The sequence below is a fragment of the Zalophus californianus genome, chromosome 6, assembly GCF_009762305.2.
Source record: "Zalophus californianus isolate mZalCal1 chromosome 6, mZalCal1.pri.v2, whole genome shotgun sequence".
NCBI classification, from domain to species: domain Eukaryota; kingdom Metazoa; phylum Chordata; class Mammalia; order Carnivora; family Otariidae; genus Zalophus; species Zalophus californianus.
The window spans coordinates 103,948,577-103,968,006 of NC_045600.1; the positions used below are offsets into that span (position 1 = coordinate 103,948,577).

Genomic DNA, 19,430 nt, shown 5'->3' on the forward strand with positions numbered 1-19,430 from the left:
TCCAATCCAGGACATCACATGCATTTAGCAGTATATTTTCACTACAGTTTTTCATGAATAATAATAATAATGATAAGCAGGTAACTAAACCACGACAACCTGCTCCCTTCTCACATTTCCTTCTTTACAAGAGAATCCTGGTAGCCATCAAGGGAGATCCCTCTTCCATGGCCCTCCCTAACTGTGGCAGAGCAACTCTATGAGATGCTGAGTGATTCAGAAAAGAAAACTTGGGCAAATACATCAGTGAAGTTAACCGGATGCAGTAACAGCTGATTGCATTAATGTAGCTTGGCCAAAAAAGAAGAAAAAAACCCCAAAGAGCTCTGCCTAGGGGCAGCACACTGTGACTACCGAGGGCTGGAAGACCTGGATCACAGCCTGGGCTACAGGTCCAAATTCCCTTATTCCTCATTCTAGTACTGAAGGACCCTACTCAGTTCAGCCTTACCTCTTCCACTAAACTTTCCACATGGATTCACCCGATAAACAGACAATGTTCACCCTGACACCCATATCCACCCCACACCTCCCTACTTCAGGATGGCAAAACCACAAAAAAATAAATTTATGGGTCAGAAAAGGGAAGATGATACTCTGCAGCGCCGGTATTGTAAGAAGTTTTGGAGTGAATAAGTAATCTGAAAAAAAAATTATACAAACACTATACAAATTTGAGGGTTATTTTAAAATTTTACTCCCATTAAAATAAAGTAAAAGCAGGCTGAGGATTACTGAACAACCATTTTAGACATGACTTAACTGTATCTGATTCTGCCAAATAGCCCCACTCATTTTCCTCAGACTTTATGCTCTCGAGGAATAAACTCAAAGCCGCAATTCAAATTCCGGAGCAGCAATCATCTGTAGCTCTGCGGCAGTGAGTGTCATCAGTTACCTTTTCATAGGCATACTGCTCCTGAAGCATCACGGGTAGTCGCTCCAGAAACGCTCTCATGCAGGGAGCCATGTTTAATCCCAGAATACCCTGTTGTTTCAGTGCTGTCCTACAGGTTGCTAAAACGTGATTGGTGGCAGCCCATTCTGCTGTACAATTCACGACCAAAACATCCTGATGGAAAACAAACCATGCCACATGATATGTTTGTTTAAGTAAAAAATAAAAGAGAGGATTTTATTACCATTCATAACTGAAATTCTTTCCAGTTATTGCACTGAACACTTTTGCTGTTTGGGACATTTTATACTGTACCTTTAATACCTATGAACTTCAAAATATCCTAAATGTTGTCTAAGTAAAAACAAGTGAATAAGAATAACCATAAAATTTGTGAGCTACCTTGCATTTGCTGATTCTCCTTAAAAGGAGATATGTGAATTCGTTAATATTTCACAGGACTTGGAGGACAAAGTATCTAGGATATTTCAAAAGCGTGACATGACACGAGGGTACCAGAGGAAGGAGTCCTCTGCCTGCTGAGGGACATATCTGCAAGAGAAGCAGCACTGTTCTAATTGTGGCTCTAGGATTTATTCTACAAAGGCCACCATTGCCTTGGCTCTGATTCTATATTTTACTTCTAGTAAGACTGTTCATGCAGGTTTACGGTTCAATTTAAAAAAATCTTTTAACTAATAAAATGTAAATTAAAGTAGCACCTTGGCTCTATTCATTAAGGGTATGTCATATCAGAATTACTTCAGAGCAGGGGGCTACTATTTTTTTTTTTTTTAAACTAGAATATTACATTTGAAAGCCAAGATACATTTTGTATACTTGAGTTAAATGTTTCTGGTCCTCCTTTTTAGAAAAAATTCTTTTGAGACAGTTTAGTGCTACCTCAAAAAATCATGGCAGAAAGTAAAAATCCACTTTATGACTTCTGGTGGAAATTAAGTTGTTCAATAATTAAGCATTTTCACCAAAGTCTAGGGTATAGTAGGAAGAGTACTAGATTACAAATCAGGAGTCCTGGGCTAGTTTTCCTTCTGTCACTAAATAGTTATATTAATTTTGGGCAGGTAATAAGCTCTCTGGCTATTAGTTTTCTCCTCTTTTACGTAAAGTGGGCTGCTTAAACTATAATTCTAAGGTACCTTATAGACTTATACCCTAGAATTTTATATAATTGCAAAATTACCTTTGATCTATTTGAGCAAGCAGCTACCCCAACATCTGGAATCCATACTGTGGTCTGAATAGCTCCAGAGCCTATCACAACAGTTTGCAAGACAGAGCCATCCTAAAATGAGATGTATTTATATCAGTACATATCACTTAACCTTAGTCTTTTTTTTTTTTTTTTTAAGATTTATTTATTTATTTTGAGAGAGAGAATATGCGCACAAGAGTGAGTGGCAGGGGTGGGGAGTAGAGGCATGAGCAAGGGGAGAAGGAGAGGGAGAGAATCCCAATCAGACTCCCTGCTGAGCACAGAGCCCAGCTCGGGGCTCAATCCCATGACCCCAAGATCATGACCTGAGCCAAAACGAAGTCGGATGTTTAACCCACTGAGCCACCCAGGTGCCCCAGTCCTTATTTACATTTTAAATTTATACTTCACATTCACAAAAACATATTCTAAAATCTACACCAGCTAAATTTAGCAATGTCCAATTACATAGCTACTCTCCAATTTTCTGGGATCTTTTCTAGATGACTTTGAAACTATATCAACAAGAAAAATTAAAGGGTAGAGAATTTTGAGAAGAGTTTCTTGAGTGTCCAAGATATTAGTACACAAAATATTCCTAAGATTAGTTGGGTTAAATTTTATCATATATAAGTTATAAAAATAACATCTGTATTCTTACCCTTAAAGACCAAATGTTCATGAGCCCACCTAGTCCACCAGACACGAGGGCCAACCCATCAGAACTAAAGGCAACAGTCCGGACAGGGGTGATGTGTCCCCGCAGCTGATAAACACACTTGGCTCCGGTCGATTTCCTATATCCATCCTGCAATTTATTTTTATTTTTAATATATATTGAAATTAAAACAAATTTATAGATTCAAGATTTAGAATTCATTCTTGAAAATTTTATATTTTTATAATTTAGCATAAAATTGGGGAGGAGGGAAGGACAACTCTCTCCTAAGGTTCAGCTTGAGAAAATAATAAAATATCAACCTGGTTCTCCTTTGCTCCTTTGGAGCTGAGTTTCATCTTTTTTTGACACACTTCCAAGTGAATTTCCTATTCTTCAAACTGGCAGAAATTACATTTCTAAAGCCTGACATTTCTAAGTTTTAATTATCCCTCAGAGATAGAAAAATTCTAACTTATGCTTTTTAATGGGTGTTTTAATTTTTAAATTTAGCTTTATGTAATTTTCATTTTTAGCGCCTAAAATTCATGAATTGCACATGTTGGTTCTCTATTAACCACATACTTCTTTTTGTTGGCCGATGGCTCTGACTGCCACATGGTGTCTATTTTCATGTTTGCTGTGCAGGTTTTAGAAGTGAGATAGGTGAGGCCTGTCCAAAGGGCTACTGTCTAGCACAAAGAGCAAATCAGATTTATCTCTAGTGCTTTTCCACATCCACTTCTGTGACATTTTCCTTCCATTAGTGAGCTATTTACTTCTCCCTCTTCACCCCTTTCTCCTTCTTCCTTCTAGTTATGATAGACTATAATACCAGATATATTTATTTACCCAAAGATGACATAAGGCATATTTCTTCCAGGGGTATTTGTATCATGAGCAAAAGAGAGAGCAACAGAGGATGCAAACTGTTAGCTCAGGGAGGCCATTTGACTGGCCACCTGGTGTCTTAAAGAATTTTAAGTCAGAGGCCAAGGTTCAGTATTGGGAGATTTTACTTAAAACACTGGATTTTTGACTTCTATCAGAAAAAAAATGAGACAATCTGGTAACAACAGTCTCATTTCTGGAGGGTGACAATCAAGTCTGTGGCAGCTGTGTCCTTTATAGGAAGCATGCATACTTCTAGGTTTTTTGTTTTTACCCTCTCCACACCTCTGACTCCCAGCTTCTAGATGGCCCTGTAAGCATCTATCTGAATTTGCAACCTCTGTTTAAGGTAAAGGAATTATTCTTCATAGGTAGAGTTTTGGTATCAGCAGGAGGCACTTTGGTTGGACGGGGGTGCTCCTGTAGTGCTATTTCAATGTACCGAAGACTTAACTTACGACTTCTCTATCTGTAGTTTCCCATATATCCAGTCCCATAAATGATCACCACTCAATATTTCTTGACTATCTCGCTTTAACAAGCAAACATGCTGTCCTGACTTATAAAAAATAAAGCTAATTCAGAAAACACACAGAATATGACCATTGTTCATGTTTCCCTAATGGACCCTGTCCTTTTGCATACTAAGTATTGAGTATCTCAGTAGTCACAGAGGATTACTTGGATAACATATACTATCTATGGTTTCAGATAAGGTCTTCAAAAGCACCAGAACATTTACCTGGCAACTGGACTCCTGGTCCCACCATCCTTCTGAACTAGTCACACTGGCCTGTGTGATATCTTGTGGAATACGCCAAACACATACTAAGCCACTCTGACAGCCACTTAAAAAAATTGATCACAGAAAACCAAAACATGTCAATATGCAGAAGTAAATATATTTTCAAATAGCAATTAAGACCTGATAAAAACTACTACAATATTATTTTTAAAATTATTTATAATAGGTATGCTATAATCTTTTACAAGAAATACAAATAGAATCTATATTCTGCAACATCACACCCAGTTAACGAGATCGCACAGCAAGTTCCACATTGGAAAACTGTTCTCTATTTGTCTAAGATCATCTTATGGTATTACACATTATAAGAACAGTAACGGGCAATAAGCCATTTAAGACTACTGTTACTAAGTAACAGTCTATACTTAATGTAAAAATTAAGATACACACACACACACACACACACACAATTAAAACATACGTAGCCATCAGTAAATGCAATTTGGATCCTTTCCCTGGGAGGCTGCACCAAGCGATGCCGTTTACAATAGATGGATGGCAGAGTGAATGTAGACAACGCCAGCATCCTGAAATAGGCCCCCAGAGTTTCACATTTTCTTCTTTGGCACATGTCATAAGAATATGACCTGTTGGGTCCCACTTCATACTAACAAGAGTATCCTTAAAATGGTAGGAAGAGAAAAAAAATCATGGTAATGCTTCCTTCACAAACACTTTAAACTCAGTAATTTATGACCTATACTTCCATCACTCATTTATTTTGAAATCAACATTTTATGCAAATAAGATACTGTCATATCATTCCCAATCACTAGACCAACTCACCCTGTAATATAGTCTGCATTATATATATTTGCTGCAGCCAAAGTTCAGTAAATGTTAGCTGAATACATGAATTATGAAATTCTGATTCAGAAGGAATATTCATCTTTCATTAGCATTTTTAATAGTTTTGACTTGTAATCATTAAAATATGAAAAAGAAGAAACTTAAAAAAGAGGCACCCCTCATAACAAAATAGTGAATATTATGAGAATCTAAGACATATTGTGTGTTTATACGGTGGTCATCACTGTGTTCTTCTGACACTTTTTTCCAACTCCTGCCTTCATGCACTAATGCCTCTGTAATCATCAGAACTGGCAACCTCTTTTTAAGGTAAAGGAATCATTCTTCAAAGATGGAGTTTCTAGCATTTGACAGGGTGTTTCTATTTCAGTTTTGGTTTTACTTCTTTCTTGGCTTGATGGCTTTTTTACACAGACTTTTCCATGCATATACATGGTCCAAAGACATTGTTAACAGTAGAATATCAAATCCTAAGTGCCTGATGTAAAACAGTTTAAAAAAACTAGTACCAAGCAATACTATATAATAAAAAACAAGAAAAAGTAACCATCTGGTAAAGATGCTTTACCTTATGTGCATCAATTAGAACAATGCCTCCTTTCTCAAGTGGTTCTTTTGTCCCCAGTAACAACTTTCCATCAAAATATCCCACTGCAAATGGTCTATCTTCACTGAACCAAGCAATGCAAGTTACAGACACTAACATGATAAAAACAAAAATTAAAAGAAAAAAAGACGTAAGTGACTCCTTTGTCATTATCTAACTTAAGACAGATTTTGCAACAAATATATGCTACCACAACCACTGCAAGTAAGTTCCCAGATCATTAATGCATTTATTAGACAAAAAGTAGGCTAAGAGCAGGGATTCTGAGTAACCCACTTTAAAAGTGTTATTTATTTACTTATTTAAAAAGACTTTATTTATTTATGGGACAGAGAGAGAGAGAGAGAACACGAGCACATGCACAAGCAAGGGAGCGGCAGGCAGAGGGAGAAGCAGACTCCCCGCTGAGCAGGAAGCCTGATGCGGCTCGATCCCAAGATCTGGAGATCATGAACTGAGCCAAAGGTAGACACTTAACCAATTGAGCCATCCAGGTGCCCATAAAAGTGTTATTTATAAGTGAAAAGGACTACCCTCATTTTTAATCTTTCATTTTTTTCAGGTGATTATTGAAAAATTAAATTTCCTTGCTGATTCCAAGTCAGTATACTGGCTTCTTTCCTTTTGGACCAGAATCTACCATGAAACTGAGAAATGAAATAACCCATGTCATAGAAAGAAAATTACCTGTCCCTTCTTTTGCTTAATATTCCCTACTGTGTTCCCATATTCTAACTTACATGTTCCATTTCTAACAATCTATATTCATATTTGCTTCTTTAAATACATATAACCCTGGAAGGCTATAAGAGAGGTAAAAAAAAAAAAAAAAAAGTGTTTATCTGTGGGAGTAGAATGGGGACATGGGAACTGAGTAGGTGGGAAAAAGACTTTTCACTTTAACTTAAACTTTAAAATTTTTCAACCCCATGAAGGCATTACCGATTTAAAAAAATTAAATTAGGGGCGCCTGGTTGACTCAGTCATTAAGCGTCTGCCTTCGGCTCAGGTCATGATCTCGGGGTCCTGAGATCGAGCCCTGCATCAGGCTCCCTGCCTGGCGGGAAGCCTGCTTCTCCCTCTCCCACTCCCCCTGCTGTGTTCCCTCTCTTGCTGTGTCTCTGTCAAATAAATAAATAAAATCTTTTTAAAAAATAAATAAAAAAACAAATTAAATTAAAAAAACAAAACAAAACTCATTCTATTCTGCTAATAGAATACCATGTAAGCTGGGACTGTGATCTGTGAAATGCTCCCATCCCCCAAAACAGCTAACTATGTAGTAAGATAGGCCTAGGCATCCAAAGGGAACACAGAAAAAATAAATGAAGGTAGACTTCCTACTATTTCTTGTCACACCAGGAACTTCCCTCTGCCTCCTCCCATTTCCTCAATTTCACCTCTACCAATGATTATAATTTTTTCTCTTGGACATTCCTAACTTTCAAGGGAGACTTGGAGCCCTACTCTAAGTGTTTAGATACTTAAACAAAGGATGAATGACATCTCATTCTGGCAGAGATGTATTACAGGTGCTGGAAGAGAAATATCTTTCAACTTGGTAACTAATTAAAATGAAATACCAACTGGAAAATTTAGAGAACAAAGCCAAAAGGAATTCAACATTTTTAAAAGCAAGTGCCAAAAAATTAAGTTTTCTTGATTGGGGGAATATATTCTCAGTTAGACACAAGTCCAGTCATTTACCATCCTTTCGATAGCAATGCTCCAATTCTCGACGGTGCATGGTTGATACATCAACAACTTCAATCAGTCCTAGAGATCCATCCATCCGTCCCACCAACAATAATTCTGGAGACTCTCCTGACCAGGCTGTAGCCGGACTTTCCTCTGGCCATGCCAGGGCAGATACCCAATGAGGCTGAATATCTACTAATCCCTTTCCTCCTAAAGTGGGAGAAAATATTAATAGTTGTTACTTATTTCTCAAAAACAGTAATACAAAAATAACTACTACTTAATTCTAATAGTACACTCAAGGCAGTCCCCAATTTCCTAATAGCCTAAGAATGAATATGACTACAAGGCAGGATTCTTCATTTATATACTACATATGATTATCAAATTCATAGGCTTTTCTGTAACTACTAATGGGACAAAAATGATAGCTTTATTAAAGAGGGAGTAAAGGAAAATATTCAGTGTAGAAATGTCAAATGCTTAAGTCCTTTCCTACAATTACTGATAATGAAAGTTCCCCACAGTTAAGGCTAGTTGTTCCTTCAAATATATGAAACAGAATAGCCATTCTTTAAATACGCAAAAACAAAAATATGGATAAGTCCAAGTTACAATAATGATTTTTACTTTTCAGACATGTTATTACAAATTGACAAGAGTTTGTACTTGTGAAATGAACAATTTTAATAAAAATATTTCAAGTGATTCAAAGAATCTATCACTAAAAATTCATAGCTCAAATCCTATTCTGAACACTTATAGTAGTACATGAAAAGAATTTTTAGTTTATAGCTACCAGATTAGTTGAAACTCCTAGAAAGAAAAGTCAGGAAATGAGCATATCCTTTTTAATTTTTTTAGAAAGATTTTATTTATTTATTTGTCAGAGAGATAGAGAAGGCGGGGGAAGCAGGGAGAGCTGCAGAGGCAGAGGGAGAAGCAGACTCCCCACGGAGCAGGAAGCCCGATGAGGGACTCGATCCTAGGACCCTGGCTCATAACCTGAGCCGAAAGCAGACACTTAACTGACTGAGTCACCCAGGCTTCCCCAATTAATTTTTAAAAAGACTTTATTTATTTGAGAGAGAGCATGAGGCAGGGGGAGGGGCAGAGGGAGAGGGAGAAGTAGAAGTAGATGCCCCGCTAAGCAGAGAGCTCGCATGAGGATCCATCCCAGGACCCTGGCATCATGACCCGAGCCGAAGGCAGACACTTAACTAACTAAGCCACCCAGGCGCCCCCATCATCCTCTTTAATTTAAACCAAAAAATGCATAGATCTACACAACTGACGAACAGACTGTGAGTCTCAAGGGTATTTGGACTCAGAAAGCTAAGAAAAAGGCTTAAAAAGTACCTTCAGTATTTTGCCAGTACTGGCATGACTCTTACCATTAACTTGCCAAATATTCACCATCTTTTCCAAGGCCCCAGCTAGGTATTTGCCACTGATACTCCAGGAAACAGGTGAGAAACTTGGATCACTGGGTGACCCCAGGCTTTCCTCAGCATCTCCTTCTCTAGAATATGAGAGACACACAGGGGATTCTAATCCTGATCATCCAAAAATATACTAAACCCCAAATCTTATTTTTTTTAAAGATTTTATTTATTTATTTGAGAGAGAGAGAATGAGAGATAGAAAGCACGAGAGGGAAGAGGGTCAGAGGGAGAAGCAGACTCCCTGCCGAGCAGGGAGCCCGATGTGGGACTCGATCCCAGGACTCCAGGATCATGACCTGAGCCGAAGGCAGTCGCTTAACCAACTGAGCCACCCAGGCGCCCTAAATCCCAAATCTTAAAATAAAGGTTTCGTATGGACTAGAGTACATAATACAGATTCTTAATTTCGAAAGCCTGGCTAGCAGAATTTGACAATCACATATTCACTAGTGTTTATCACGATGTAAAAAATGTAGAATTACAAAAGAGTGATCCTTAGACTACTCATTTAATGTAGTGCTTACTTTGTCAACAAAGACATTCTGATTCTGCATGGGTTGTATATCTGGTTATTATTCAGAGTACATTGACTCTTGTTTGCCTAATCTCTAGGGAAGTTCTCAGAAAAGAAATACCTATAGCTAGCTATAAAACTATAAATGCTGTACATTCTGCTACAGAGGAAATATCATTAATTTAACTCCTAAATAATCCTTAAAGAATGATAGAAAATTAGGCTGCTGTTTTATAGAATTTAATATTTATAATGCTAGCACAGTACACCTTGATTTAATTCTGAGTTAAGTCCAGATATTGATAGTTAAAATTTTTATTTTCTTAATTACTATCCTGGAAATTTAAAAACACACTGCAGATATAGTAAGAATACTGTATAAGAAAAATTGTAATAAAGTTTAGTGACAATTTGATTATGTTAACACATCAAAAATGAAGCATGTCAAGATTCTCTTATTTTAAAAGTTACACATGAGAGCTGATGTTAGCACTCACAATCTGTTGAACACACAGGTTTGTTGCAGGGAATATTGCTTCTTGGTAACATTCCACACCCGGATGGTACCATCATTGCCACTTGTAGCTAAGAGTCCTTTTTTATTACACCAAACACAAGTCATTACCTAGAAAAGTTGGAGAAGTCCAACAATTTTTTTATTAAGTTTTTTATTTTAATTCCAGTATAGTTAACATAGTGTGTTATATTAGTTTCTGATGTACAATAGAACGATGCAACAACTCTGTACATTACTCAGTGCTCAGCAAAGTAAGTGTACTCTTAATCCCCATCACCTATTTCACTCATACCCTATCCACCTCCCCTCTGGAACCCTCTGTTTTTTCTCTATAGTTAAGAGTCTGTTTTTTGGCCTGTCTCTTTTTTATTCCTTTGTTCTTTGTTTTGTTTCTTAAATTCCACATAGGAGTGAAATCAAGGTATTTGTTTTTCTCTAATTTATTTCGCTTAGCATTATACTCTCTAGCTCCACCCATGTTATTGCAAATGGCAAGATTTCATTCTGAAAAAGTCCAACAATTTTAAGCAAGTTTTGATTCAAATGATTGTCATTCTCTCTCAAATTTTTAAAAAAATCTACAAGGAAATTGTAAAAGAAAAACATTCATGTTATAACATAGTATATACATGGTCTCACTCTTTTCTAACTGGCTTGTAAACATAAATCTATTTGTACGGCTTTAAAGTACTATGCCCAAACATTTGAGTTATTGAAGATAGTATTAGAATCTTTACTAAACATGTTTATTTAATTCAATAAAGTATAAATATTTCAACATATTTATACATTCTATAAAATAAACAGTACAGACTAAGAAGTGACTTTTAAATTGGTAAATCATGGAGATCAGTCTTCATTTCCTAAACACCCCTTGTCAATGTTCTGGAGTCTAGTGAGTTAAATTAAAATAGAACAATTTCTTTTCCTTTTGCATGGACAAGCCCTCATTTTTTGTGAGACAATTCCCTCGGTTTTCTTCTCATCCCCCATCTGATTTTTCTATTTGTATACTATTATGTCAACTTAAAGAGAAAGGAGAGCTTGTAACTACTAGACAAATATTGATAATTTTGTGTGTGTGTTTGTGAGAGACAGAGAGTGAGTGAGAGAGAGGCTAAGATCTGAACTTTGAGCTCTTTGAGAAGGAAAGAAACTATTTTATCTTATAGAGGTGATTAACACACGTAGGGCTCAAAATACATACTCTGTTCTGATGAGCCTCCAACTTGATAAAGGAGCATTTTCTGAGATCTCCTCCCATATCGGCGAGTGTTTGGGGAGTAGTTTGGTTGTCACGGTCATGTGCAGCAAGAGTGCGCACAAGCTGTTGAGCAGCCCATTGCCTATGCTGTGAGGACAGCCTGGAGGACAGGCAGCAGGCTGCCAGGGCATTAGCCAGCTCCAGAGGGCCTACAGCAGAAGGATCATAGGAAGGATGGGCATACAATTGGGCAGTTAAACCTGCTTAAACAAAACAATGAAATGATGCCCAGGTAAGAGTTGGTGGTGGTAAACAAAAAAAATGGGTTAACCCATATCTTTTAAGAATTAAAACTTTTGCAAGCAATCATTTCACTAAGATATGCATACAAGGTATAAAGCATTTATTTCATATCACATTCTATAGTAAATCTGATTCATTTCAAATATACATTATACACATCAATCAATCGTCTTTGCTCTAAGGCCACACAGACTGAGAACGCAGCAGAAATGATTTTAAGGCCAGGGCAGAAGCAGCATGCCCTAAAAAAGTAAAAGTTTGGCTTCTGCTGCTCAAAAGTGATCATCACAGCCAGTCAAGGGGCTGTGCTGATAGATCCAAAAGCCTATCTATCTTGGCCAAATGGTCCTGATGAAGAGAAGGGTAGACAATAGTGATTAAAGAATCCCTTCAAACTGTTATCATCTTACGACAAAGAGAAAAATAGCACTATCTTTATCTAGGTTTTATTAAGGAAACCTAACCAGAATTATTATCTACTGGTAACTCAAACCATTATCTAATAGAATAATCCAATCAAACCAAGACAAATTTGATACATTTTCTAATATTTGTTTCCATGCACAATGAAAATATCTGAACTTAAGAAGTACACATGATGCTATGTAATTTATCACTTACAACTCTAAAACATGTTTTAAAAAGCATGAATCAAATTGGTTACAAGACTATATATTTAAATGGTAAATGGTATGCAACTTACCTTTTTTTTCAACTTCTGACTTATCATAGTTAGGTCTCAGTTTGGCCCCCTTGTCTGCTAGTAATGCCACAAGGGCCTGAGTTACAACAAAGTTTGGGGAGGTTACAAGTTTATTCTCTTCAGCAATTCCTCGGAGAAAGCTGGGTAGAAACTTTCGCTGAATTGGATCATCGACTGTGGTTAGATTTACACCTGTTGCAGCAGAAATCAAGTTCTGAAGAGGCAATTGGAACAGATTTAATTTTTACATATAATTTTGGAACAAAAAGATTTCACCTCAAAAGGCTCTTTAAGAATTGGTCAGAAATAAGCAATTCAACAAGAAAAGCACTGAAAACCAGCTCACCTGTGTACACAACTGCACCAGGAGTTTTGCAGCACTAGGAGTGTTTGATGCCAGACATCCCACCGCTGTGCTCAGATAAGCCAGGCAAGAGATGGGCTTACTGGCCTTGCTGTGCCCACCTCGAGAGCGTTCTGAGGGGCTGGCCATGGCAGAAGGGCTGGTGGAGAGGCCAGCTCTCCCTGCCGCAGCCAAGCACATTAATCGAACCAGGGTTCGGATATCTGTAAGCCCCAGAGATTCAAGACCAGCAGCCAAGCTACAACTGGAACCACTGCCAGGAAAGAAACACACTTCAGATGGATAAAGAAAACAGCTTTCTGAAGGGACCATTTGGAGCCCCACATATCATATCAAAGTACCAACAACAATATCACTAGTCATATATATCCTAAGAGAAGTCAAAAAATATTATGTAAGCTGGAAACTGTTATTGAAACTTTTAACACCTTCCTATTTTATATTAATTGAATATACGTGAAGCATAACTGAATTATCAAAGTATTATATACAGGAAAGTTCACAAATTATGAATTTTCAACAAACTGGACAATCCCATGTAATCATTTCCCAGATCAAGAAAAAGAACATTACCAATACCTCAGAAGCCTGCTTAAGCCATTCTCAGTCACTAGGCCCTCAAATGTTAACCAGGGCGCCTGGGTGGCTCAGTTGGTTAAGTGACTGCCTTCGGCTCAGGTCATGATCCTGGAGTCCCGGGATCGAGTCCCGGGATCGAGTCCTGCATCGGGCTCCCTGCTCAGTGGGGGGTCTGTTTCTCCCTCTGACCTTCTTCCCTCTCATGCTCTCTACCATTCTCTCTCTCTCTCAATAAATAAATAAAAATCTTAAAAAAAAATAAAAAAATTTTAAAAAGGCCAACATTTAAAAAAAAATGTTAACCAGTAGTATTACTGACTTTTAAAGTCATAAATCAGTTTTGCCTGTTTTGAACTTTATATAAATAAGATACTGAAGTCTGTATTCTTTTGTGTCTGGCTTCTTTTGTTCAACATTATGCTTATTTATAAGACTCATCCATGCTGTTGCTTTATAGCAGCAGACACCCATTTTCACGGACATAGTAATAAAATAGAACACAATTCATTTATCCATACTGATGACAATTAGGTGGTTTCCAGCACGGGGCTATTTTGAACAGCACTGCCACGAATGTTCTTGCTTATGTCTTTGGGTGCACATATATAAGCATTTCTGTTGAATATACACTCAGAAGTACCTTTCTAGGTCATAGAGTATGTTAATATACACCTTTGGTTGGTACTATTTTCAGTTTTTCAAAGTAGCTGGACCAACTTACTTTCTCACTAGCAGTGTATGAGAGTTCTAGGGGCTCCAATCCTCCTGCTCACATTTTCCCCCCAGTCTTTTAAATTTTAGCCATTCTGGTGGGTGTGGATTAATATCTCATTGGGTTTTCATTTTCATTTTTCTGAAGACTACTGAGGTTGAACACCTCATTTTCCATGTTCACTGGCCATTTGGAGATCCTCTCATATTATTTTGCATTTTCCCCATTTTTCTTTTGGGTTGTCTCTTTTTCTTATGGATTAATAGGAATTCTTTACATATTCTGTTGGCTATATACAATGTTAATTCTTCTCCCATTCAGTGGCTTGTTTTATTACTTTCTTTCTACTTTCTTAATGACTTCTACTAAACAGAAGTTCTTTTTTAATGTAGTCCAATTTATCAATCTTTTTATAATGAACTCTTTTTGTGACTCGCTTAAGAAATCTCTGCCTATCCCAAGATCAAGAATCAATTCTTCCTACCTTACAGAAACATTACTGATTTACCTTTCACATTTAGGTCTAAGGGCCACTTGGAAATACTTGTTTTATTTAGTGTGAGGTTGGAGCCAAGACTCACTTTTTCCTACGTGAATAAACCACCTGACCTAGCCCAAGTTATTATTTTTTAAAGATTTTTTATTTTATTTTATTTATTTGACAGAGAGAGACACAGTGAGAGAAGGAACACAAGCAGGGGGAGTGGGAGAGGGAGAAGCAGGCTTCCTGTGGAGCAGGAGCCTGATGCAGGGCTCGATCCCAGGGTCCTGGGATCATGACCTCAGCCGAAGGCAGACACTTAACAACTGAGCCACCCAGGCGCCCCTAACCTAGCCCAAGTTACTGAAAAGACATCAATTCTGCATTGTTCTGTGTTATAAACACAATCATAAATCAAACTTATAAATCATGTGTTTATCTATATATGTGGGTTAGTTTCTAAACTCTCTCTCCTCTACTCTCCAAATGACCTATTCTTGAACCAATACCGGAGTCTCCTCTAAATTTTATTTTGAGTTTTTATTTCAGGGTCCTCCTATCTTCACTGATTTATGGTTATATACCTTTGCTTAACCGGATCTTAAATGGATCTTTTATGAATTCTTGGCTTTCTTCCTTTTTAAATATAACATTCCACAATATGAACATGGCAGGAATCTCTATGATGGAATCTGCAGGTTGAAGTAGCTACACAGTTGGTCAATTTTGCAGAAAAATTCATTCAACCTTTTATTTTTATCTTGCACCAAATGGACTGATAGCCTTAGTATCCCATTTCAGATAATAAAAAATGTTTGCAGTTTACTCAGCTATTATAGTGGTGTTATTTTCTACCAAAAAGAGCTATGTATTTACTGACTGAATAAAAATGATAACTATGTCTAACTTCTTTCATTCGACAGGAGATATTCAAGGTTCTAAAAATTCTATCTCATCCTCCCAAACAATATCAGATTCCGGTCTAATATATACTAGAAACTAACAGCATCATTTGACACAAAATAATACTCACCTGACTGAGAGAAGAGACAGAGCTCTCATTACCATGGTTCTTGCCAGAAGAACCTGAGCAGCCGCAGTCACTCTCCTTAAAGCCACCACCCGGTCATGAGGGTTTGCTAAAGCAGCTGCCTGCTCACCTAGTGTTATTCTTCCAGAGGAACTCTTTTCTACAGAGCCATGGCAACCTGAAAAACATATCCAGACTATTGAAAATTTTTCCATCTCGGCTCTGGGCTGCAAGGAAACACAGCAAACCAATGTACTTTGTTCATTTGGACTTAGTTACACAGAAAATTCCTCGGGAGAAGTAAATATTTCTAAGGCAATAATCTATTATATATGTTTCTTAAAATATTTTGGTTTTATTTATTTTGCTCATATATCATTTCTACTAACAAATAAAGGAAAGATATAGTTTTTAAAATATGCTTTGAGTACAAGAGAAAAGGCTGAGTCATCAATACTAATTCTTTATTTTGTATTCCCGATAGCAAAAGTTACCCATACCCTCTCATGCAAATAAAAAAAAAGACTGCCAAATTGTTTTTAGTCAGTTCCAGGATTCCCTTATCACAATAAATACAAAAAATAATCATACTCATATTTTATAAATTTTCTTTTTATCACTTCAATATTTCATAAAAACAAAAAATAAAAAATACTACATTATACCTTCAAAATGTTAAAACAACTGGCTAACATCCCTTGACGGGGTGGAACAATGTGTTATTATTTACCACCTAAGAAACAAATTAATATAGACTCTATAAAATCCACGCCAATTAGCATTTCAGTTTACCTATTTGCATCAAAGTCTCTTCCATACTGTTGGTAGCAGTTACCATTGCTACCGATGCTCCCAAGGGATCACTGTCGGGGAACTGAACTGGTTCTGGTACAATGCGTCGGTCGTTTAAACCAAGTGGTCCAGCAAGTAATTCAAATTCTTCTTCACCCGTTAGCTTTTCATCTTCATCAACATCCAGCATGTCCCAGTCTTCTGGAATTTAAATAAATAAATGTATGGTAGGTGAATATAAACATGACACAACTCTACTGGCAATGGTTACTATGAGATATGTCTAAAATGCAGATGGACAGAAAGCCCAGTGCCCACAAAATGAATTATGGTGCCGTCTCCTTGGTGACCCAACCAAAGTGCACTCCTGAGGCACAGTGAGAGTCTAAGGGAAAAGGAGCCAGAGCAGCCAAACCCACTTAAAGCAATAGCAAACGTTACAGCTGGTAATGGAGGTTTCAACTAATACAAGCTATTGTTATGGGGTCAACAAAGACTTCTTAACCCTGTCCATAATCATTACAGAATCAGTTATTTCAAGGAAACGAATGCTCCAGATAAATTCATGCTGTCTTCAATTTTTTATTTTTTATTTTTCTCAATTAGAGAAAAAAATTGAAAAAAAATATGCCATACAGAAATAAACATTCTGTGGTCAAGCTAGTATTTGAATCCAGGTCCTTTTCCTTTGGTCTTAAGAACTAGGGCTGTTGCTTTCAAACTACCTTGAGCTTTTTACAGAAAGTTTTAAGTTAACATGTACCTAAATACAAACACATACACATAAAGGTAAATTTTAGTAACAGATGTTAAGCAGAAGGTATATATAAAAACACATGTAAAATAAAGAAGCTCTCGAAACAACTACCTTCATACACACTGTCCTGCTTGCCAATTAGATCTGGAGCTTGTCCCTTGTACCTGCACCAAACATGAAGAACATTGTATCTTTATACAGAACAGTTAGTACCCAAAAATGCAAATTAAGGCATTAGAACATTTTAAAAGGTCATTAATAAAGCAACACAAAATAAAAGTGTTTCATATTATGGAAAAATAAAAACTACTGGTATGTAGGTTCACACAGGTTTACAAAAATCAGTGACTATTTTACCAAATTACTGGGGAGGTTTCTGGGTCACCTACAACAACTCTTAATCAAAACCTATTCCAGAATGCCGTAAAGATTTTAACAGTTGTCAATAAGGGCAAAAATCCTATTCACTACAGATGAATTGCTATTCAAGGATATAAAGAAGTAATGTTTTCATGGAAGCTCATTTAATTAAGAGGTCAAAAATAGGGTAAAAAACACCAATGTGAAAAACTGACCATAAGCTTCCTGAAGGTTAAGGCAAGGGTCCTGCTCAGAACTTGCCAACAAGTCAAAGGTTAATGGAATCAAACTCCAGTGAAGAATCTGTTCCTAGGCTACAGGCTCCCAGCTCTGGCAAAGCATGAATTCCTCAACCTCCTCCATCCTTCCTGACCTCAATTCAGCAATCATGGGACTTAAGGAAAGGTTAAGTGTAACTCTTCACATGAAAAAAGCTGTAATTCCCATGTCTTTATGAGAGATACTTTATACTCTTCATTCAGAGGGTTTGGATATCTATACAATTTCAAGGTACCTTTCAGAAGTTGTTGTCTTGGATTTGGTCTTCAGGGCTAAGTACTTCTCCCTGCAGCTGCCACACAGCAGGTAGTATGGATTTCCACTCCCACATTCACCACCAAACCAGCCATCCACGTAGGAGCCGTTGCTGCGGTAGCCCTGGCGGTTTGCACTGCGCCCACAGCCAGGGTGATTTCTCTTCATGTGCTGATTGAAACTGACAACGCTGCATTCACACAGTTCACACACCACCACTTCTTCCCTGTCTTCAGACTCACAAACATGCTGCACAAAATTTCGTATCAAATTATTAGTCAATTTAACATAAAATTAAGAGAGGAAAATAGATATTTATATATTAATGACTTTGTTTACATATGCTAGAGTATTTGCAGGATGTTCATTAATGTTACATAACAAATTTCTTTCAAATCAGAATTTAGATCTCACGATCTGAAGGTGTTGTTTGCCCTTTCTCAATCTAGTAAGTTATAATAAAGGTAACTCACTATCCTACTGAGAAGAGTTAATAAAAATGACAATTAGCCCTATCTCAAATGATTTTTAAAAAAATCCTAATAAAGCTACTTTTCATCTGGCCATAACATGCATATCTCTTATCTGAATTTCTAAGAAATCATTTGGATTCATTTATCTTATTAACTTAATATAGTAGATGCTCTTTTCTGTAGGACTTAGACCTGTTAAGTTTTCAGTCTCCCTGCTACAAAAACATAATGCTAAACAATGAAAACATACAAACCCATCATGTACCCTGGCCCTGGATGGAAGCAGTTACAAGACCTAGGTGGCACTGGTTGTTAGAATGAGGCATTACAGTGATTAAGTGGAACCTACGAAGGAGAAGAGCATGCATTCAGACAGCAAGGTGAGCACAGCAGCCATGTTCTACACCCAGCACAGCTGACTAGGACCTGATGCCTGTTTTGTAATCTATCTTTGATATTATAATCAAATATTACCATTATATGGCTCTATTCATCTAGTCTGGGAAGAGAAGCAATAAAATCGCACAGAGAAAGCAAGAGAGACTTTTTCTTATTAGTCTGTAGGTATCAAAGTAACATCAAGCGTTAGAGCCCCAAACGTTAGGATGAGATGTAAGACTTTTCAGAGTGTAACAACTCTAGGCAAGGCTGTTGTTAGTAAGTTGTATGAACAGGAGGGCAGGAAAATAAGTCAGAGCAGCCCCCGCTGCAATCACACACACCCAGGTAGGCCAATCCAGTACCTCTGGGATCCACATTCCCAGAATATCATTGTCACTGGTCAGGTCTTGTCCAAACATAGCTTCCATCGCTTCATCATCAAGATCAATTTCCAATTCCTCATCTAAATTAAAGTCATACAGCGCCCCTGGGTCTTGTTGCAAAGATATTCCTTCTCTCCGACTTTGATTCCTGTGGGCCTGCACAGAGCGGTATAACCCCGCTCAGAACAAAACAAGAAAGGCATTTTATTTGCATGTATAAAATAATTCTAAATATTTCGCCAGTTCTTAACCGCCATACATGCAGGAAAGAGCCTAGCTCAGCTGATTTACTGGATTCCAGGCCATAAACAT

General features: G+C 37.3%; 1 protein-coding gene across 5 annotated transcripts in view; it reads right to left on the reverse strand.

Moving 5' to 3' along the window:
• HERC1 (HECT and RLD domain containing E3 ubiquitin protein ligase family member 1) overlaps window positions 1-19,430 on the reverse strand; it is a 187,792-nt gene that overhangs the window by 24,891 nt on the left and 143,471 nt on the right. For 3 of the 5 annotated variants that reach the window (XM_027569669.2, XM_027569671.2, XM_027569668.2), the window contains exons 44-60: window positions 19,077-19,297; window positions 17,862-18,130; window positions 17,099-17,151; window positions 16,231-16,431; window positions 15,442-15,616; window positions 12,619-12,889; window positions 12,273-12,486; window positions 11,270-11,526; window positions 10,043-10,170; window positions 8,981-9,108; window positions 7,596-7,796; window positions 5,850-5,980; window positions 4,893-5,092; window positions 4,406-4,511; window positions 2,776-2,922; window positions 2,103-2,204; window positions 899-1,072 (exon numbers count right to left, since the gene is read on the reverse strand). In XM_027569669.2, the coding sequence (XP_027425470.1) occupies window positions 899-1,072; window positions 2,103-2,204; window positions 2,776-2,922; window positions 4,406-4,511; window positions 4,893-5,092; window positions 5,850-5,980; window positions 7,596-7,796; window positions 8,981-9,108; window positions 10,043-10,170; window positions 11,270-11,526; window positions 12,273-12,486; window positions 12,619-12,889; window positions 15,442-15,616; window positions 16,231-16,431; window positions 17,099-17,151; window positions 17,862-18,130; window positions 19,077-19,297 (2,978 nt within the window). The remainder of the gene's footprint in view (window positions 1-898; window positions 1,073-2,102; window positions 2,205-2,775; window positions 2,923-4,405; window positions 4,512-4,892; window positions 5,093-5,849; window positions 5,981-7,595; window positions 7,797-8,980; window positions 9,109-10,042; window positions 10,171-11,269; window positions 11,527-12,272; window positions 12,487-12,618; window positions 12,890-15,441; window positions 15,617-16,230; window positions 16,432-17,098; window positions 17,152-17,861; window positions 18,131-19,076; window positions 19,298-19,430) is intronic. The other 2 variants (XM_027569670.2, XM_027569672.2) reach the window with 2 other exon arrangements.